Below are 20,045 nucleotides of genomic sequence, written 5' to 3' on the forward strand. Positions count from 1 at the left end.
CGTCAAGGCTGTTTCGGCTCTTGATTGGAAGCGACGGTAACAGCCTCGGCGGCGCGGCGCCTTTTTCCCGCCCTCCCGCAAGGACGCACCAATCAGAAGCCCCGTTTGCTCTCCCCGCCCAGACGACTTTATCCGGATAGGAGCAGACACCTGTTCGTCTCGACGGCGTCACGCCCCCGCTGTGGCTGCTGGGTTTCCATGGAGACCCTAGGCCTCAGGGCTGGGGGCGATGATGACCGTCTATGCGGTCCTGAGGCGCCAGAATCCGGAACCCAGGGCTCTCGGTCCCCAGTCTGGGTGAGCGGGGACAGGCGCGCATCCCTGGGCGGCCCGGCTGGATCAAAGACAAGGACTTAAAAAAAAAATAGATTCAACTATCTTTGAGATGGACAAGTTTATGGGATGCTGTCCATCATGTATCATTTTCCATGGGTGCAACAGTTACAATGCTGTGCCTATTTGCAGATTATGGTAATAAAGGTAATTGTTTAGTGTCGGCTTCCGGCTCGTCTTCCTCTATGCCATGGTTTGGATATTAATTGAGGAGCACCCCCAAGGCTCATATGTCCAAGGGGTATCCCCCAGGGGCGGGTTTTAGCCTAGCAGTTAAAGAAAGGTTTCCTGTGCCGCCTGCATCCCACACACGAGTGCCTGCACTGGAGTCCTGGCTCTGTTTCGATTCCAGCTTCCTGCTATTGCAGATCCCCGGGGGGCTGCAGGGGCTGGCCCTTGGGCCCCCGCCACCCATGTGGGAGACCCAGATGGAGCTCCTGGCTTCTGGCTTCACCCTGGCTCAGTCCCAGTCCATCATGCGCATTTGGGGACTGAACCAGTAGATGGCAGAGCTCTGTCTCTCTGCTTCTCAAATCAGTAAATTCTCAAAGAGCCGGGAGCTCCATCCGGGTCTCCCACGTGGGTGCCAGGGGCTCAAGTCCTTGGGCCATCACTGCCGCCTCCCAGGGTGCACACACGTAGGGAGCTGGCTCGGAAGTGGAGCAGCCGGGACTCGAACCAGGCACTCGGATGTGGGAGGAAGGCATCCCCAAAGGCGTCTTAACCAGCGCACCAAATGCCAGTCCCAGACAGCTGCGATTCCATCGGCCTCTTGTTCCTGCCCAAAGGCTCTCACTACCTCTCCCCCCCCGCCGCTCCCCACAGCTGCCCCCTGCCCTCCACGGTCACTCGAGCGACACCCACACCCCTTCCACATGCCCAACGCCCTGTGCACCAGGCTCTCTGTGGGCCCCTGAGGCTAACTGATGGTGACCATAACTCCAACACAGTCCCTGCCCAGCTGCTGGCTGGGCTGGGCTGGGCAGTGTGGGGGGAGGGGAGTTTGCAGCAGCAAGACTAAGCCAGGAACAGGTTCCTGGCCAATGAGCATATTTCACCCATGTGTAACCAGTGCTGAGGCAAGGAGACTGACGCTTGGAACTTTCCCCTTAAACGAGGGGTGGAGCCACATAGTCACCACCCAAAGAAGCCAGCTGGTAGAGAGGGCGCCTGGATCCAGCGGTGCCTGAAGGCCCCTCTCTCCTATCTTTTCCATTCGTGCACCAATAGATGACATTGTTTGCATGAGCTAGCACGGTGAGGGTTCTCTGTTTTGCAACCTGTCAGCAACCCTAACACCTCAGTTTCTTATGGCTGCTGCTTTCCCAGAGCTAGGACTGGTGCAGTACGCCAGTCTTCTTGGGGCTAGCCCCATTGCTGTGGCCGACAAATGAGGGGCTTCGATCCACCGTGCACTGGTCTCACACGAAGAATTGGTACTTGCTGTTGTTCTGTTCTGCTCAGAGAAGGCCTGTCGCCTGTCCCAGTCCCCGTGCAGCTCCCAGGCTCCCGGGCGCCTGGACAAATGGGTTTCTGTGTAGACCCCTCTCTCTCCATACCTCACCCCACATCTTGGCCCCCCCTTCTTCCCGCCCACCCGATGCAGCCCATGGCTCCCTAGGTGGCTCTGCCATGGGTGCTGTGTGGGACCTGTCCTGCCTCTCTGGTCCCCACCCCCCAGCCCCGGCTGCATCTACAGGACCACCTGCTGCCTCCCAGGGCACGCACCAGCAGAGCGGGCTGGAATAGAAGTAGAATTAGGACTTGAACCCTACTAGGACTCAATGTCCAGGCTGCCTGGTGGTGCTCGGTGTCGCCGAGTGAATGCATTTTGTACCTGTTCTCTCCCTGGGGTCCTTACACTTTCTAGACAAGGCCGGAGTAGGCGGGCTGGCCAGCACCGGGACGTGTCACTTCCTTCCAGGCGGCTGTGGCCACTTGGGGAGGGGGAGGGCGGAGTTGTGTGTCTGGTTGCCAAGGGGGCCCGGGTGCCAGACCCCGAGGAGGGCTCCCAGGCTGAGCCCTGGCTTCCCCTGACCCCTCGCTGCCACCGCCGCCCCCCTTCCAGCTCCTGGTGTGTGTGGGGGGGACTCTCTTGGGCCCCCGAAGCTTCTCCCAGCCCCCAGCCAACCCCCTACAGCTGCGGTCGGCCCAAATACCAGACCAGGCAAATCTCAACTTTTTTTTTTTTCCCCAAACATTCCTTGTTCCTGTGGGCCCTGGGCCCAGAGGCTGGCTGAGGTTACGACAGCAGAGGCGGGGATGGAGTGGAGGAGCTGTCCTCACCACCCCCATCCGGCCTCCTGTCTGCACTCCCCAGGGCGGGGCAAGGGAATGGGCCAGCCCCCCCCCCCAGCCCCTGGGAGGAAGCTGGCAGGAGGGTGGTTTGTGTTGGGAGATGGGGCGGTGGGGGGGGGGGGACTGCAGACGCTCCAGGAGGTGGCCTCCTGGTTTCCATTAAGGAGCCCTGATCGGCACTGCTGGCGACACTGGCTATGGTGAGGTGGGGCAGGGGAGGGTCCAAGGGTGAGGCCCATCCCCCCCAACACACCCCGGCTCTGCCCACTGGCTACTGCGTCCACCCTGGCCGCCCCACTCCTCCAGCCCCTTCTAATGAGGGGATGCTGTCGTCGCCATGACGACCCTCCCTCCCGCCCCCAGCCTTGGAGCTTGCCGCTGCTGCTGCTATTGGGGTCCCCACTGAGCCTGGGCATGGAGGACCCCAACTTCCCCCACCTGGGGGAGAGCTCGCAGCCGCCGCCCCGGGCCTGCCCCTGGCGCTGCTCCTGTCCCCGGGCGGACACGGTGGACTGCGCCGGCCTGGACCTGCAGCTGTTCCCACACAATATCACCAGGGCTGCTCAGCACCTCTCTCTGCAGGTGGGGAGACGTGGGGGGGGGGCGCAGGTGGGCGGGGTGCAGGTGGGAGGGGAAAGGAACTGGAGGCAGAGATATGGGGAGTGTGGGGGGTGCTGAGGGCTTGGGGAGCTGGGGTCTGCATCGTGTTTCTGGGGTCTTGGGGGGTGGAGAGGATGAGGCATTTGGGGGCAACGATGGGGTGATTGCGGGGAGGATGGGGTGTTGGCGCCCAGGTCTTTGTGATTTGTGGGTGATGGGGATACAGGACCCTGGCAGTTGCGGGGTTCTTTGCTGTCGATTGTGGGGTGATGGGGTTCTTTGGGGACGTTTGGGGTCCCCCGATAGGGTTCCAGCGCTGTAAGGGCTGCGGGCTATCGGGGCTGACTGTGGGGCTGGCGGGGTGTCCTGGGATATACTGAGAACCCGGATTCTGGGTCACCCCCCACCCCACAGAACAACCGGCTCCAGGAGCTCCCCTACAACGAGCTGTCGCGTCTCCGAGACCTGCGTACCCTCGACCTGCACAACAACCTCCTGTCCTCCGAGGGTGAGAGGTCTCTGCCCTGTGTGTGGGACGGAGGTCCCAGCGGCGCGGCGCGGCGCGGCCCTCCCCCGCCAGCGGCTGCCCACAGCCCTGCGGCTCTTCCTGGAAGTGTCCCTTGCTGAGCCGGTGGAAAGTCAGGGGTTGGGGCGGAGGGGGGGGGGGTCTGCGGCTTTTGCGGAGGGATCCAGTAGCGGGGGATGGGGCTGCTGGGAGCAGAGACGTACCCCAAAACCAGGCCTTGGGGGTCCCCTCGCCGCCCGCACCCTCCAGGCCTGCCGGACGAAGCCTTCGAGTCCCTGACTGAGCTGCAACACATTTACGTAGCCAACAATAAGGTGGGTGATCCGGACAGGCGCCGGGCATTTGGGGCGGTGGTGGGTGCGGGGGTGGGGGGCGGCACCAGGAGCCACGGCTGTACCCCTCCCCCCTCCCCGCGCGCCCCACAGCTCTCAGTGGCTCCTCAGTTCCTGCCCCGCTCCGTCCGCGTCGTGGACTTGGCGGCCAACCAAGTGATGGAGGTCTTCCCGCTCACCTTTGGGGAGAAGCCTGCGCTCAGGTAGCCCCTGGCCTGGGGCCCCTGGGGTAGGGACGGAGTCCTCACGCCATTTCTGGGCGCGGGTGCGTGCATGCGTGCGTCTGTATGTGTTTGAAACTGGGCACGAGCGATCCTGGATCCTGCATGCTGCCTGGGACAGGTGGTGACAGCAGGCTCGCAGGTGCACCCGCGCGTGCGCAGTCGCACGGTGTCCACTGCAACGCACACGTGCGCGCGCTGCGAGGCGGGGCACCGGGGGTGGGCGGCGAGGGGGCGCCGCTGGTGGCCGGAGCCTGGCTCCCCTCAGGTCTGTGTACCTCCACAACAACCAGTTGGCCAACGCCGGCCTGCCCCCCGACGCCTTCCGCGGCTCCGAGGCCGTGGCCACGCTGAGTCTCTCCAACAACCGGCTCCGCTACCTGCCGCCCAGTCTGCCGCCCTCACTGGAGCGCCTGCACCTGCAGGTGCGCCTCCTCCTGGACGCCCTCACCTCCCACCCAGCCTTCCTCCCACTGCGGCGCCCGCTCCTGGTCACTGCCTCCCTCAAGAACCTTCTGTGGCTCCCCGCCGCCGCTGCCATGGCTCCCTCGCAGACTCTCGGGTTTCATTTTCTTCCTCAGAACAACCTCATTTCCAAAGTGCCCCGAGGGGCCCTGAGCCGCCAGACCCACCTCCGGGAACTGTACCTCCAGCACAACCAGCTGACTGACGGCGGCCTGGACAACACGACTTTCAGGTGGGCCCTGTGGCGGCGCCGCGTGGGACTGCAAACCCCGCGTTGGCAGTCGAGGGGCTGAGAGCATCGACGCCTGGGGGGTTGTCCACTTGCAGTCCGTTTCCCCTGTGTGGCTCATTTAGTAGGCGCTTACTGTATACCAGGCTGCCACCAGCTAGGGTGCCTTAACTACCCCATATCTAGGTCTTCATGGCCGTTACCACCACAGGCTGTCCTCGGGACTGCTCACTCCTACAAGTCACCCTGGCGCCAGGGCCACCCCGAGCTCTCCCACCCACCCCCGATCTATCTCCCACCCGGCCCTCACTCGGCATCCGCCAAGCTTTCAATTCCGGCTGAAATGTTGCAGGATCGCTCCGCCCGCGCCCCACCCCCTCCCTGCTCTGAGCGCCCGCGCTCTGTCTCTCGGCTCCTCTTCCCGCAGCAAACTGCACAGCTTGGAGTATCTGGACTTGTCGCATAACCAGCTGGCTTCCGTGCCCACCGGCCTGCCCCGGAGCTTGGCCATCTTGCACCTGGGGCGCAACCACATCCGGCAGGTGCACGCCGAGCGGCTCCGCGGGGCCGAGGGCCTGCGTTACCTGTTGCTGCAGCACAACCAGTTGGGGACCTCTGGGCTGCCGGCTGGGGCCCTGCGGCCGCTGCGGCGCCTGCACACGCTGCACCTGTACGGCAACGGGCTGGCGCGCGTGCCCCCGGCGCTGCCCCGCCGCCTGCGGGCCCTGGTGCTACCCCACAACCGCGTGGCCGCGCTGGGCGCCCGCGACCTGGCGGCCACGCCACGCCTGACCGAGCTCAACTTGGCCTACAATCTCTTGGCCAGCGCCCGCGTGCACCGCCGGGCCTTCCGCCGGCTGCGGGCCCTGCGCAGCCTCGACCTGGCCGGGAACCAGCTGACCCAGCTGCCGTCCGGCCTGCCCGGCAGCCTGCACAGCCTGCGGCTGCAGCGCAACCAGCTGCGGGCCCTGGAGCCCGAGCAGCTGGCCGGCCTGGCCCAGCTGCGGGAGCTCAGCCTGGCGCACAATCGGCTCCGCGTGGGTGACATCGGGCCCGGCGCGTGGCACGAGCTGCAGGCCCTCCAGGTCAGGGACGGGCGGCTTTGGCCGCGTCTGCTGTCCCCGGGCTGTCCCCTCTTCCCGTTCTGCGCGCCGGGGGCTCTTTTTTCCAGCGCAGGAATCGGGGCAGCCAGGATGGGTGCTGGGGCCTGGGCGTGGCCAGGGGGAGGGTGCCCGGAAGTGAGGGGGGAGGGGCCGGCGGGGCCGACGGCCCGGGCTCGGTGCTGCCACCTGCGCCCTGTTGCACCTGCCAGGTGTTGGACCTGAGCCACAACGAGCTGTCCTTTGTGCCCCCTGACCTGCCCGAGGCTTTGCAAGAGTTGCACCTGCAGGGCAACCGCATCAGCCACATAGGGCCCGAGGCCTTCCTGACCACACCGAGCCTGCGCGCCCTCTTCCTCAGGTCGGGGGTGGGGGCGGGCAGCGGGCAGCGGGCGGAGGCGGGGGGGGGGGGCCTCCTTCCCCTCCCTCCCCCCGGGCAGCTGCCCTCACGTCCGCCCCTCTGTGCAGGGCCAACAAGCTGCACCTGACCAGTATCTCGGCCGAGGCCTTCCTGGGCCTCCCGCACCTGCGCGTGGTCGACACGGCCGACAATCCGGAGCCGGTCCTGGTCCGGCTGCCGCCCAAGGCTACACGAGCCCCAAGGGTGGGGGGCTCCTGAGCCCGGAGGGGCCCAGCACTGGGCAGGCTGGCTGTGGACTGCAGACCCAGGCCCCGTACTGGGGGCACCTGGGGGAGTGGCTTAAGCAGACCACGCCCCCAGGTCCAGACAGGCCCTCACACCCGACCTTAACAATAAAAGTCTAAGTTTTCTGAGCACTGACCACGCCCCAGGCCACCTTCTGGGGTTCTCCCTGTCCCTGCGTCCCCCTGGGGAAATGGGGGCCCGGTTGTTGAGCGCACTCCCACCCCCATCCCACCTCCAGGGGGCTGGGTAGGCCTGGGGAAGATCCGGCCTGAGACAGACAGCACAGAGCCGAGCTGGGTGTGCCCTGGGCTCTTTATTGTGTCCTGTGGACCCTGGGGGTCCGAGCTGGGCCAGGGCGACCCCCCCAGCAGCCAAGGCGGGGGTTGGGGGGGACTCAGCCAGGCTCAGCGGCTTCTTTGGGGGGTCCAGGAAGGCCAGGGGGTAAAGTGCTCGCAGGGGCCCTTGGGGCTTTGGTCCCAGGCGCCCTCCCGGCTCCTGGGCTGTGCAAACAGGACTCTCCCGGGCCGCGCCCACCAGGCCTGGCGCTGCCGCCCGCCGGCCCAGCGGCTCTGCCTGGGCTGGGGGCCCGGAGCGGGGAGGGGTGGGGTGAGAGGAGTCCAGAACCGATTGTCCGCTGATTGTCTGCTCGGTGGCCCCGCTGACCAGGGTAGGGACGACGAGGAGGAGGGGGCGCCTGGCCCTCACCTGCGGAGCCGCTGCAGCTGGGGGAATGAAGCTGGGGGGGTCAGGAGGGCTCAAAACCCAGCGCTGCCTCTCCCCCACCCCACCCCCAGTCGGCCCAGCCCTGGCCGCCTCCCACGCGGCGGCTCACCTCGGTCTCCACCAGGTTCCGCCTGTACAGCGCCTCCTTTGCTGCCTCCTGGTTGGGGGCAGGGGGGCGGAGCGTCAGGGCCACGAACCACGCCCACAGGCCCACCTCCTTCCCCGGGCTGCGCCAAGGTACAGGCCCCAGCCCCGCCCCCTCCCTGGTCACGCTCACCGGCCCCACCCCACGGACCACGCCCCGGCCCGCCTCCTCCCTGGGCCACACCCTGGTCACACCCACAGCCTCACCATCTCCCTGACCACACCCCCGATCATGCCCACCGACCCCCGCCTGCTGTCGGGTCATGCCAAGGGCCACGCCCACAGATGCACCTCCTCCCAGACCACGCCCCACGGACATGCCCCTGACCCCGCCTCCTCCCTGGGCCACGGCCCAGTCACACCCACAGCCTCGCCTCCTCTCTAACCACGCCCCCACAGACCACACCCCCGGCCCACCACACTCACCCTGCTGCCATCGTTGCCCAGGCGCCGGGCGGCCTCGGTGTAGAACTGCAGCTGCCGCTCCAGCTGTGCCGCGTACTCTGCGGGCGGGAGCAGGCTGGGCCCCGCCGCCTCCCCTCCCCGGGCCAGGCCCCGCGCCCCTCAGCCCCGGGACCCCCGCATCCCCAGCTCCCAGGCCCCTACCCCGCCGGATGCCCGGGCCGCCCTGCTCCAGCTGCGCCCTCTGCCATTGGCTCCGCTGCACGATGTCCTGGTACTGCTGAGCCACGTCTGGGGGCACCGGCCGCCGCGCCTGCCTGAGGGCCAGCATCTGGGGGATGGGGGACTGTGAGCACCCCGTCTAGGCCCGCATGCACCGCCCGCCACGTCCCCAGCCCCGCTGGGCCCACCCACCTTCCGTTCCAGGCGCTCTTGGTCGAAGGCCAGCACGCTGAGGCTGTGCAGAGGCCGGGCTGACCTGCTGGGGGGGCGGGGGCGGGCAGTGAGGGGCTGCCCAGCCCCCTGCAATCAACAGGCATGCTGGGTCGGGGTGGGGGGGACAGAGCAGGAGAGGGTGACCCCTGGGGAGCCCATGACCCAGGCAATGATCAGGGAGGGCCTCCAGGAGGTGGTGGCCACAGGAGACAGCTGGGCAGAGAAGCAGGCAGCCAGGGTACGGCAAGCAGGGGCGCGCAAAGCCTGGGTGTCTAGACTAAGTTCTTCAAAACCAAGCCCCTCCAGGACCAGGGTGGGGGGGCCCAGGCCAGGTCTTGGAGGCTGGGGTGGGGGGACACACCTGTTCCCCGGCTCCCTCGTCGGGGCAGGCACAGGAGGAGCCTTGCTTTTGGGCCCGGCTACCTGCTGTGGGGGGTGGGGGTGGGGGAGGTGCTGTGAGCCCTGGGGCTCCCGAGCCACAGCTCCCCCCCCCCGCCCCGCCCGGGGGAGGGGCGGGGGGCTGCGCTCACTGCGGGCACCGGGTCAATGACCAGCCACCGCTCGGTCGTCGTCTCCAGCTGCTGGGCTGTCAGCGGCTCGCGGATCCGCACCATCACCTCCAGCCGCCCCCCCGTGGGCCGGCGCCCATCCAGGACCTGGGGTAGGGGGATGAGGGGAGGCTGAGGGTCGGAGGTGGGGGGGCAGGGGCGGGGAAGAAGCAGCGGCCATTTCCGGAAATAGGAGCCCGGGGTGGGGGGGCTATGGCTGAGAAGGCAGCAGGGTGCTGGGGGAACTTCCGGTTGGGCAGTGAGGACGCCTGGGATGGGGGTGGGGGGCTGGGTCAGCAGATGGGACCCCTCGCACCTCAAGGACGTCCCGGACCTCGCACGCCGTCTCCAGGGCGTCCAGTTTCAGCTGTGCTGTCCCCAGCACCCGGTCGGTCTTGAACAGCCCGCTGTGGGTGCCGGGGGCGGGGCAGGGGGAGGGGGGCCGTGAGCTGAGGGCCCGCCCCAGCCCCACCCATCGGCCCCGCCCCACACTTGCTCTGCCCCTTGACCCCACCCCGCCCCACCGCTCAGGGCCCACGGCCCCAATCCTTCGCCCCGTCCCACCCACCACAGAGCCCACAGGCCCCGCCCTTAGCCCCGCCCCGCTGCCGCCCCACGCTGCCTACGGCCCCGCCCCTTCGCCCCGTCCCACCCACCACAGAGCCCACAGGCCCCGCCCTTAGCCCCGCCCCGCTGCCGCCAGCCCCCCAGCCCCGCCCAGCCACCGCCCCGCCCCGCCCAGCCGCGGCCCCAGCTCACCCCTTGTGCACCACCTCGAACTTGACGCCCTTGGTCTGCACGGCTCTCCGGAAGCCGCGGTGGCCGCGGTTGATGCAGAGTTTGAACTGCTCCTTGAACTCTGCGTGGGGAGGGTGGGAGGGGCTCAGGCCGGGTCTCACCCGCCTCCTGCTGGGGGGTCGGGAGGGCAGCGGCGGCCGCCTTGCCTTACCGGGGGAGTCCGTGCTCTTCACCACGCTGGTCTTGTCTTTCTGGGCTTCCTCCTGGGGCGGGAGGGGGGCAGGAAAGGTCAGGGGCCTGCGAGCTGCCCTCGGAGCCCCCTTCCCCAGTCCATCAGGGCTCCAGGTCCCCCCCGCCCCCACCACCACGTACCACGTTGGGGTAGGGGAAGTCGAAGCGGACAAAGACATCCAGGTCGCCGGGGGACAACCCTGCTGGGCAGACAGAGGGTCAGAGCTTGACCTCTCCCCTACCCCTGTCCGTGACCGTGACCCCGGCCGCGCTCACCTGGGGGCGTGGGCAAGCTGCTGGCCTTGAGGATGAACAGGAGCAAGTCGTTGCTGCTGAGATCCGGGAAGACCCTTCCCGGCGGGTGAGGGAACAGGCGCGCGCCTCAGCCCACTGTGCACCTGCCGCGTCCCCTCCCCCCACCCTGACCCGGGCTACGCGCGTGTGTAGGGTAGAGACCCTGCAGAGGGTTCACACGGAGGCAAGGCGCACAGCCTGCTCTTGGGGGGCCGCTGCAGGGTGGGTGGTCAGGGAGGGCTTCTCCGGGGAGGTGCTGTGGTAGGTGGCTTCAGAGGTCAGGAAGGGGCCACCATGGGTCAGGGAAGGTGTGTGGGTAGAGGCAGCAGTCTGGTACCGTGCCTGGTGGGCAGAGTTGGGGCGACAGGCGGGGCCGAGGTGACAGGGACCCAGGGCAAGGAGTCTGTTACCCACAGGGGGTGGGGAGACTGCAGCAAGAAGAAAGATGGACCCCCCAAAAAATCCTAACGTGTCCCTGGGCCCAGGGCGCAGGCTCAGCTCAGCACTTGCTACACCCACCGCCACAAACACCGCCGCCAGCCCGGCTCTTGCCACCTTCCAGGGGCACCTCGTGCCAGCCCCAGGGCCTTTGCACACCCTGCAGCCCGCCTCCCACCCACCACTGTGGGGGCCGGGGGCTCACTTGATGACGCTGAAAGTCCTCTGTTCGAAGCGGGCGACAGGCGTGGGGAGGCCCCGGGCGAAGGCCTGCTTCAGCGTCTCCATGCTCCGTTTACAGTCCTCTGCCAGCTTCTCAAACCTGTTGGCCGGGGCCTGGCTCAGGATGGCGCTGCGGGGGGGAGGGGGGCGGGGGGCCGGCTGGGGGGCGGGGGGCACCAGGGCACTTACTTGCTGGTTTCCACGATGTTGCCCAGCTGGGTGAACTGGTTGGAGTGATTCAGGCACATCTAGGGCAGCAGAGGGGTGTGAGGGCAGGGGAGCAGGGCCAAGACCCTGGCTGGGCCGGGGCGGGCTGGGGCAGGGGCGGGGCCCTCACCTCGTGCTGCTGTCTAATCAGCTTGGTGAGTTCCCCGTAGCGCCGGGCGGCCTCCTGGGACAGGCCCGGGCCAGGCCGCTGGACCAAGGCGAAGTCATCTTTGTTGACTGGGGCAGGTGGCACCTGGCACCAAGGAGCAGGCTGGTGGGGGAGGGGCCCTCTGGCCAGCCAGGGCCACCATCCCTGCCCCAGCGCTGTGTCACCGCCCCCCCCCCACGCTGCTGTTGGTCCATCGGCCACACAGCACTTGCAGACCCCATCCGTCAGCCACCCACCCCCAGCACTGTTTGTGGAGCTGCTACTGTGCGCCAGGCTCTGTTCTGGGGCTGGGGATGCCGCAGTGCCGCCCCCCACCCCATTTTAAAGTAAGGTATTGCATGCCAGAAGACAGCTGAGGGGCCGGCGCTGTGGCATAGCGGGTAAAGCCATCAGCTGCCGTGCCAGCAACCCCTATGGGTGCCGGTTCAAGTCCTGCCCCACTTCCAATCCAGCTCTCTGCTGTGGCCTGGGAAGCAGTAGAAGATGGCCCAAGTCCTTGGGTCCCTGCACCTGCATGGGAGACCCGGATGGAACTTCTGGCTCCTGGCTGTAGATCTGCCCAGCTCTGGCCGTTGAGGCCAACTGGGGGGTGAACCAGCAAATGGAAGACCTCTCTCTCTCTAACTCTGCCTCTCAAATAAATAAATCTTAAAAAAAAAAAAATCCTGGATATTTTTCTTTCTTTGAGGTGGAGAGGGTCACCATCCCCACTTCCCCAAGGAGAAAAATGATGCCGAGAGAGACACAGCTTGTTTGGTCCCAAGGGGCTGAACCTGCTAAATGTCTCCCCTCTGGTTGAGAATGTGGTGGCCCAGAAAGACTACAAGTCCCAGGCTCCTTTGCAGCTAGGCATGGCCACATGACTCATGCTTGCCAATGGGAGGCAAGCAAAAATGAAGTCACTTCCTTTAAAGGAAACAGCCCCACTTTTTCTCTCTCACTTCTTCCCTTGTATGGACACAACCAGGGCAGTGAGTCCCTGGGGTCTCGAGGTCAAGGACGACCCCCACTTTAGGGTTCTAGGAGACCCACGATGCAGAACCGGCCAGCCCTGTGTTACAAGCGAGAGACACCAAACGCCTGCCTCCTTGGAGATACAGTGGGGGTGTGGGCGGGGCTACTGGGACTCCTTCCGGGTCACGAGGCCACCGCGTCTGCGCAGTTCACCTTAGCGATGTCCACGGGCAGCCCGTTGCGGGAGGCCTCCAGCATGGGCTCCAGCCCCTTGGCCTGGCGCAGGTGCATCTTGGCGCCCTCCACGTCGTTCTTCTGCTTGGCTCGCAGCGCCGCCTGCAGGAGCTGCTTCTTGCGGCCCTCCAGGAAGGCGAGCTGCTGCTGGGCTGCGGGCAGAGGAGGGGGCTCTGCAGGGCAAGGGCGGGGCCGCGGGGCAGAGAAGCGGGGGCGGGCTCTGGGCTGCCTACCTCTGGTGGATGTGCCTTTCGGGGCTGCTTTGGGGGCAGGCGTGGGGCCCGGCTGCGGGGCCCTGGGCTGGGCTGTGGGGGCCGCAGGGCTGCTGTGCCTCTGCGGACATGGAGGAGAAATCAGAGCCTTGGCCGTGGCTGGCTCGAGGCTGCCACTCAACGTGGACGTGGCCTGCAGCCCCAGGCCCCGGCCCCGCGCACCTTCTTGGGCGCTTCGTCGCCGTCGTCGCCATCATCGTCGTCGTCCTCCGGGCCCTCGGCCTGATTGGCCAGCTTCATGGCGGTCGCCAGGACGCCCACCAGGCTCGGCGGGGCGGCCTCCGTGGCCTCCAGGCCCTGGATCGGGGGAAAGCCTGGGCGGCCGGTGCGGTGGCCCGGGCAGGGTAGGGGGGTGAGGACCCGTAGCACTCCATGGTGCTGGTCCAGCCGGGGCTCCTCCCCCACCTAAGGGGGTCTCAAGCCTACCTGGGGGCACGGGCAGCTCGGCCACGTCCACGGCTCGGCCGGCCTTGTGGGCCCGGATGGCATCTTGGTATTGCTGCGGGGAACACAGGTGGTGGGGTGACCCCAGGGGTGGGAGGGCTGCGGGGGAGGGGAAGGGTTGGCCGCCTGCTCCCCCCCACCTACTCCCGCCCCAAGATGCCCCCCTCCACACACCTTGACAATGCGCTCATGCATGCGCGCCTTCCGCGCGTCGCCTTTGCCCTTGGCCTGGGCCGCGGCCACCTGGTAGCGTTGCATCCGCTGCTCCAGGGCCTCCAGCAGGGTCCGCGGGGGCGAGGGGACCTCTGGGCGGGACCGGGGGTGGGGGTGGTGGGGGAAGGGCTCAGGATCCAGGGCGGCCGGGCACTCTGTTGCCCCAGCGTGCCCAGCCCAGGGCAGCCCCGGAGCCTACCTGGGGAGGCAGGTGCCGCGGCGGGGGGCGGAGCCTGCGGCGATGGTGACGGCGGGTCTGCGGGCAGCTGGTCTGGGGACAGAGGGGTCCGAGCCGATGGAGGGGGGGGCTTGCCTGGGGAACCCCCTGCCTCCTCCTCACAGTCCAGGCTACGAGGGGAACAGCAGGCAGGCAAGGCGGGGTCCTCACCAGGCGGAGGGGGCAGGCGGGACAGGTCCACGGGCTCCCCTCGGCTCAGGGCCTCTAGGACAGCATCAAAACTCTAGGAGGAGAAAGACGGGGGCGCAGGCTGCGGTTGGGGGTGGGCCCGAGAATCTGTGGGGAGCGGGGGCAGACCCCACGCCCTGACAAGTGACGCGACTCCCAGCCCTGCCCCTTCGCTGACGCCATCTTGCTCGGTCCCCTCCTGCCCCTCTTCCGGAGGGGGAAGTGTCCCAGGCTCCTCCCCCTCCCCCCACCCCACCCCACGCAGCCCGCAGGCGGGACGCACCTTGGCCACGCGGAAGTATCTGGTGGCGGCGGCCAGATCGCCCTGCTGCTTGGCGTGCAGTGCGGCCGCCTTGTACTGGTGCTGGCGACTCTGCAGCTGGGCCAGGGGGCCGGGGCTGCAGGGACCTGGAGCTGGGGGTGCGGGAGGGGAGGGGAACAATGGATGCGAAGCCCCTGGGGCCTGGGCAGAGTCAACGCTCACACCATCGCTGTTGGAACCCAGACGGTTCTTGGGCCCGTTGTACAGATGGGGAAGTTGAGGCCGGCTGGGGAGGGGGGACATGCTGCCCTCCTCGTGGTCACACAGCCTGAAGTTAGCACGATCGGGACTCAGCTCCAGGCCCTGGAGTCACTGGTGGGTTTTTGCAGGACATCAAGAACTCTGACTGGTTTGTTTCTTGAGTTTGTTTATTGAATAGCTACAAATGGCCACCATGGCCAAGGCTGGCCCAAACTGAAGCCAGGAGCCGAGAACCCCATCCGGGTCTCCCACACGGGTGCAGGGGTCCAAGCACTTGGACCATCCTCCACTGCTTTCCCAGGTGCATTAGCAGGGAGCTGGACTGGAAGTGGAGCAGCCGGGACGCGAACCTGCGGCTCCCCTAATGGGATGCCGGCGTCACGAGCACTGGTTTCACCTGGTGCAGCCACAACATGGGCCACCCTCGCCCACTCACCACCCCCAAACTCCCTGTAAGGTGACTTCTCCCATCTCTCATCTCAAATGCAGCCAGCAGCCAACGTGCCTGTTGGCAGTGTGTGGCAAACATCGTCATCTGAGAAAGAAAACTGTCACAGCGCCCATCTAAGGCTGCAGCTTGGGGCGCTGCTCAGATTCCAACCTAGCTCCCTGCTAAGGCACACGCAGAGACAGCCCAAGGCTTGGGCCCCCCGGCACCCGCGTGGGAGACCCGGATGGAAGCTCCAGGCTCCAGGCTCCAGGCTCCAGCCTGCCCCAGCCCCAGGCTGTTGGCAGTGCTGTGCAACCCTCACCGCTCTGATCTCTCTAGAACATTCTCCATCTTCCCCAAGGGAAAGTCGGGAGTCCATGAAACACGCATTGCCCCGCTCCTTCCTCTCGGTCCCCGGCATGCGCGTGCACACACACACACACAGATTCTACTTCCTGTCTCTGGATTTCACAGTTCCATGTCTAGTCCTATAGGATTTGTGTTCTTGTGATTGGCTAATTTCTCTCAGCCTAGTGTCTCCCAGGCCTACCTGGGGGGTGGGAGCAGATGCTAAGAATTCTGTCCTTTTCGGGGCTGTCTAATATTCCTCCATACAAACACACACACACGCATTTCACTTCCTAGCACCCACCCAGGCCCCGCCCACCGCCTTACCTGGAGGCTGCTGGGGCTTGATGGAGCCTGCAGGGGTCGCTGGAGCGCTGAGGGGAGGCGCTTCCAGGGTGAGCCTGGACTCGGGTTGGGCGGGGGCCGGGGTGTGGCCAGGAGCGGCCCCCGGGCTCTTCCCTAGGGCCACCGGCGGCGGGATGTCCTCTTCGTCGATGGCATGGCCCTTCCGGAAGGAAAGCAGCAGGCTTTCCAGCGTCTGGGGACGAGCCGGTGAGGGGTGGGTTTGGGAGAAGTGGGAGGCAGGGGCTGGGGCGCGGGCGTGGGGCTGCCTGCGTCCCACCCTCCGCCTGCTCACCTTAAGCCCTCGGTCATAGCGCCGCATCTTGGCGCTGTCCCCGGCCTGCCTCGCGCTCTCCAGGGCCGTCTGGTAGAGCCTCAGTCTGTCCTGCAAGGTAGCTCCCACGCCTGGGCTGGGGGCTGCGGGCTTGGGCTGCGGGAGGCGCCAGGGACACGCGGTGCAGTTGGGGAAGGGGGTGCTCCGCTCGGCCGCCCCGCCCCCTCCTTGCCTTGTCACCCTCACTCCCTCCAAGGCCTGCCTCTGCCTCCCCCTTCCCTGCAGCGCCAGGTCACGGGAGGAAGTGGCAGCCGGCCGCGAGAGCCGTACCTGGGTCACGGGCGGCGGGGGCTCCGAGGCCTTGGGGTCCTCCCCTAAGACCTCATTCAGTTCTGCCTGCAGCGAGACACAGCCCGGAGGCGGGGTGTGAGGGCGGCCGTGGGCGGGCCCAGGGAGGAAGCCACGCCCACACCACGCCCACACCACGCCCACACCACGCCCGAATTGCTCACCAGCAGGTCATCATCCGCCTCCACATCCTCCTCGTCTGTCCCCTCCTCCTGGTCCTCGTCCGGGTCCCGCATGCACAGCCTGGCCATCTTCTCTATGGCCTCCATGGGCAGGGGACCTGGTAGCAAAGGGGGGTCCCCAGCTAGGGGCAGGATCTTCCCGGGCCCGGAGTTTCTGGTCCTGGCTAGCCACAGCTCCGAGGGACGGGGGGCGGCCCAGCCCCCCGCAAGCTCCCATGGCCTCAGCTGCTCCGTAGGCAGCCTCAGGGTTGGACCGGGGCTCCTGAGTGCCAGCCCCAGCCCCGGGGGTCGGGCTTCTCCGCATGCTCTACGGGGGGATTACAGCAGTTCCTCCCGCGCAGGGAGGCGGTGGGCGCGGATGGTGAACGAAGCACTTGGTGTGCACACACACACACACACACACACACGGTGCCATCAGCGGCTGCCTCCCAGGGTGCACCCGCGCAGGAAGCTGGAACCAGGACCCAAATCCAAGTGCTCCCGATATGGGATGCGGGGGTCCTACGTGGCGGTGGCTTCGCCACGGAGCCAAACCCTGGCCCTGGAGATGCCTTATTGACTTAAGGACAGCTCACTAGTTAACTTTGAACCTGAGGCCGGCAGCTCTGTAACCCGTGCAGCGGGAGCCAGTGTGACACGCAGTGGGAACACAGAACTGCACCTGCGCAGTGCGTGAGGGGTGGGGCGGGGGTGTCCTTGAACAGCCTGCTCACCCCCAGAGTGCACGGAGATAGGAAGCAGGCCACGGAAAACCACACCTACTCACAGCACCGTCGCTGCCCCGCGTGGGCGTGATGTTACCGGTTCTGCCAGCCCGGGCAGACAGCTGCTAGGGCGTGTCTCCCTGAACGCACACCCCAGTTTTTTGTCCCCCAGTCTTTGTTCATGGTACTAAGACGGGTGGATGCTGGGCCAGCACTGTGGCGCAGTGGGTTAATCGGCCACCTGTGCGTCGGCATCCCATAGGAGCGCCCGTTCCAGTCCCAGTCCCGGCTGCTCCACTTCCGATCCAGCTCCCTGCTAACCCGCCTGGGAAAGCAGTAGAAGAAGGCCCTAGTCCTTGGGCCCCTGCACCCACGTGGGAGACCCGGATGGAGCTCCTGGCCCCTGGCTTCAGCCCGGCCCAAACCGGACTGTTGCAGGCCTTTGGGAAATCAACCAGCAGATGGAAGATCTCTCTCTCTCTCTCTCTCTCTCATTCTGCCTTTCATGTAAATAAATAAATCTTTGGAGGGCGAGGGGCGGGTAGCGCTGTGGCACAGAGAAACATCTAGGGGGAGGCGCTACGCCTATCTCACCTTTGCCTTTGAACTTCTCCAGGGCTGGGGGCTGGCCTCCCACCAGGGCCAGGAACTCGGCCTCCAGCTCCTCATCATTGACTCCGTCCTCGGGCATGATCAGGCCGTCCGGGGAGAGGTCGACCAGGAGGCCCAGCTGCAGGAAGAAGAGGCAGATGCTGCGGGTGCATGCGAGGCCGGCGGGAGCTGCCACAGTGCCGAGTCCCCTCAGGAGCACGGAACGGAGGTCTCCCTGGGGAAAGCCGCGTCCCAGGAGGCTGGGACAGGTGGAACGGGTGTCCCGGGCTGGGCCTGGCGCTCTGGGGCTAGGGGCAGGTGGAGAGAGCCAGGGCAGTGTGGGAACAGTCCACACACTCTAGCTTTTCTCTCCAGTGTCCTCGGCACAGGGCGAGTGCAGGCAAGTGGACGCACTGGCCAGAAACCCTGACATCGGTGGAGAAGGGGAAAGTGGGCCACAGGGGGCCGGCGCTGTGGCCGCGGCAGGTGAAGCCTCCCGCAGGTGAAGCCTCCCTCCGCGATGCCGGCATCCCCTGCGGGTCCCGGGCCGGGACCCGGCTGCTCCAATTCCAATCCAGCTCCCTGCTAATGCACCTGGGAAAGCAGCAGAGGATGGCCCAAGTGCTTGGGCCCCTGCACCCACATCGGAGACCTGGAAGAAGCTCCTGGCTCCTGGCTTCGGATCGGTGCAGCTCCAGCCATTGCGCATATTGGGGAGTGAACCAACGGATGGAAGACCTCTCTCTCTCTCTCTCCCTCTCTCCGTCTCGCTCTCTCATTTCTTTCTCTCTCTCTGCCTCTCCTTCTCTCTCTGTGTAACTCTTTCAAAGTAAATACATAAATCTTTAAAAATAAATAAGTCTTTTAAATAATAAATTTAAAAAAACAGCCAAACTTCAGTATGGCTCCAAGTACCAGGACACACCATGACATTTATCGAGTGCTACGTTAAACAGACAGATACAGGGTGGCACTGCGGCACCAACATCCCACGGGGGCGGCAGGGTTCCCGTCCCGGCTGCTCCACTTCTGATCCAGCTCCCGGCTGATGGCCTGGGAGAAGCAGTGGTACTTGGGCCCCTGCCACCCACATGAGAGACCCGGATGAAACTCCTGGCTCCTGCCTCTGGCCTGGCCCAGCCCCTGCCAATTCAGCCATCTGGGGAGCGGATATAGCTCTTTGTTTCTGTCTCTCCCTCTCTCTCTTTCAAAATAAATAAATATAACTTTCAAAAAGTTATTAAAAATAAAAAAAGACAAATGCCTTTTCATTCTTTTTTTCCTCTCATGGAGTTTCATAAACTCTATAAGTCATCTCAATGAAATTTTTTTAAATGAAGATTTATTTATTTATTTGGAAGACAGAGATACAGAGAGAGAGGGAGGGAGGGAGGGAGGGAGGTCTTTCATCCTCTGGTTCACTCCCCCAAGTGGCTGCAATGGCCAGAGCTGAGGCCAGGCCGAATCCAGGGGTTCCATCCGGGTCTCCCACACAGATGCAGGGGCCCAAGCACTTGGGCCATCCTCCACTGCTTTCCCAGGCCATAGCAGAGAGCAGGATCAGAAGTGGAGCAGCCAGGACTCGAACCGGCGCCCCTATGGGATGCCGGCACTGCAGGTGGCGGCCTTCCCCGGCTATGCCACAGCAGAGAATAAATCAAACTCCGTTGGTGCCTGGGGCAGAGGAGTGGGCCGGTGGGGGAGAGGCAGCAGCCACAGACACGCGGATTTATGGCGGCAGTTCTGGACTTGGACTTAACTCGGCCAAGCTGTTAATCCCTGTGACCTTGGACAGCTGTCTGCACCTCTGCTGGTCTCGGTGAACTCATCTGAGCAAAGGGAATAAGACGAACCCAGCCAGGGCAAGGGTTGGATAAGCCAGGTCCAGGGGCGGCCCCTCCCCAGTTGAGCTAATGTAGCAACAGGTGGCCTCGAGCCCGGGGCGGGGCGCCAGGCGCTGGGGACCCAAAGCCTGTAGGCCGCGCTTTGGGGGTGAGGGGAGGCTCGAGCCTCTCCTGGAGGGCGAGAAACCGGGGTTCACCTGGGGGGAGGCGGAGATCAGGCTTCCGCGGGGGGGTGGGGCCCTCCCCTGCGCGTGTGACTCGGGGTGAGGAGCCCTGGGGCTCAGACTCACCTGGCGGGCGGCTGCAGCGCCTCGGCCCGGGGGTCCCGGAGGTCCCTTCCTCTTGTTCATCTTCCAGGCTGGATGCCTGGACCACCGGCCCCTGCGCCTGGCCTTGCGCTGCCTCCTCCCGGGGGGCGGGGGGGGCGGTCGTCGTGCACGCCCACTTCGTGAGCCCCGCGCCTCCTGGTCGGTGTCCCCCGGCCGCCAACCTCGCGCCCTTGTCTGGCCTTCCCCCTGCCAGGTGGCTGCCCCACTTCCGCCTTGGCCCTTGGGCGCCGCCGCACCGGAGCGCGGCCACTGGACTCGCCGGGCCCGCCTCACCGAAACTACAACTCCCGGCAGGCACTGCGCAGG

At 65.9% G+C, this 20,045-nt stretch overlaps 2 protein-coding genes across 6 annotated transcripts; one reads left to right on the forward strand and one right to left on the reverse strand.

The window, feature by feature from the left end:
• The first annotated feature begins 2,581 nt into the window (after positions 1–2,581).
• PODNL1 (podocan like 1) lies at positions 2,582–6,878 on the forward strand. Its single transcript, XM_070058869.2, has 10 exons — positions 2,582–2,831; positions 2,995–3,213; positions 3,646–3,739; positions 4,007–4,071; positions 4,183–4,292; positions 4,579–4,735; positions 4,892–5,007; positions 5,432–6,089; positions 6,317–6,465; positions 6,573–6,878. Exons 1-10 carry the CDS (start codon positions 2,829–2,831, stop codon positions 6,721–6,723), a joined length of 1,722 nt encoding a protein of 573 aa, XP_069914970.1. The 5' UTR covers positions 2,582–2,828; the 3' UTR covers positions 6,724–6,878.
• Positions 6,879–7,044: 166 nt separating this feature from the next.
• Positions 7,045–20,027, reverse strand: CC2D1A (coiled-coil and C2 domain containing 1A). 5 transcript variants are annotated; one of them, XM_051828044.3, is made up of 29 exons: positions 19,701–20,027; positions 17,570–17,705; positions 16,254–16,369; positions 16,072–16,137; positions 15,763–15,897; positions 15,453–15,663; positions 14,108–14,238; positions 13,807–13,879; positions 13,618–13,689; positions 13,380–13,510; positions 13,188–13,260; positions 12,924–13,075; positions 12,723–12,822; positions 12,469–12,641; positions 11,263–11,385; positions 11,115–11,173; positions 10,909–11,025; positions 10,248–10,321; positions 10,113–10,171; positions 9,952–10,003; positions 9,762–9,861; positions 9,319–9,409; positions 8,985–9,110; positions 8,816–8,880; positions 8,434–8,497; positions 8,224–8,350; positions 8,044–8,120; positions 7,583–7,630; positions 7,045–7,472 (listed from the first exon to the last, which is right to left on the reverse strand). In XM_051828044.3, exons 1-29 carry the CDS (start codon positions 19,758–19,760, stop codon positions 7,452–7,454), a joined length of 2,832 nt encoding a protein of 943 aa, XP_051684004.3. In that variant the 5' UTR covers positions 19,761–20,027; the 3' UTR covers positions 7,045–7,451. The 5 variants fall into 5 exon arrangements, with proteins under 5 accessions (XP_051684004.3, XP_051684001.3, XP_051684003.3 ...); XM_051828041.3 differs by having other exon boundaries at positions 7,045–7,486; XM_051828043.3 differs by having other exon boundaries at positions 8,434–8,500.
• Between the last annotated feature and the right edge of the window lie 18 nt (positions 20,028–20,045).

This window comes from Oryctolagus cuniculus, chromosome 16 (assembly GCF_051225735.1).
Source record: "Oryctolagus cuniculus isolate XC-2025 breed Fujian yellow rabbit chromosome 16, ASM5122573v1, whole genome shotgun sequence".
In the NCBI taxonomy this organism is placed as follows: domain Eukaryota; kingdom Metazoa; phylum Chordata; class Mammalia; order Lagomorpha; family Leporidae; genus Oryctolagus; species Oryctolagus cuniculus.

Bases quoted from the DNA above. Each gene is read 5' to 3' on its own strand.
- PODNL1 (XM_070058869.2), top strand. The intron at 4,072-4,182 runs GTGGGTGATCCG...CGCGCCCCACAG, and splicing joins TTTACGTAGCCAACAATAAG to CTCTCAGTGGCTCCTCAGTT. The intron at 6,466-6,572 runs GTCGGGGGTGGG...CCCTCTGTGCAG, and splicing joins CTGCGCGCCCTCTTCCTCAG to GGCCAACAAGCTGCACCTGA.
- CC2D1A (XM_051828040.3), bottom strand. From the start codon at position 19,760: ATGAACAAGAGGAAGGGACCTCCGGGACCCCCGGGCCGAGGCGCTGCA. The intron at 15,664-15,762 runs GTGAGCAGGCGG...GCTCGTCCCCAG, and splicing joins GCTATGACCGAGGGCTTAAG to ACGCTGGAAAGCCTGCTGCT. The intron at 13,076-13,187 runs GTAGGCTTGAGA...CCGGCCGCCCAG, and splicing joins CGAGCTGCCCGTGCCCCCAG to GCTTTCCCCCGATCCAGGGC.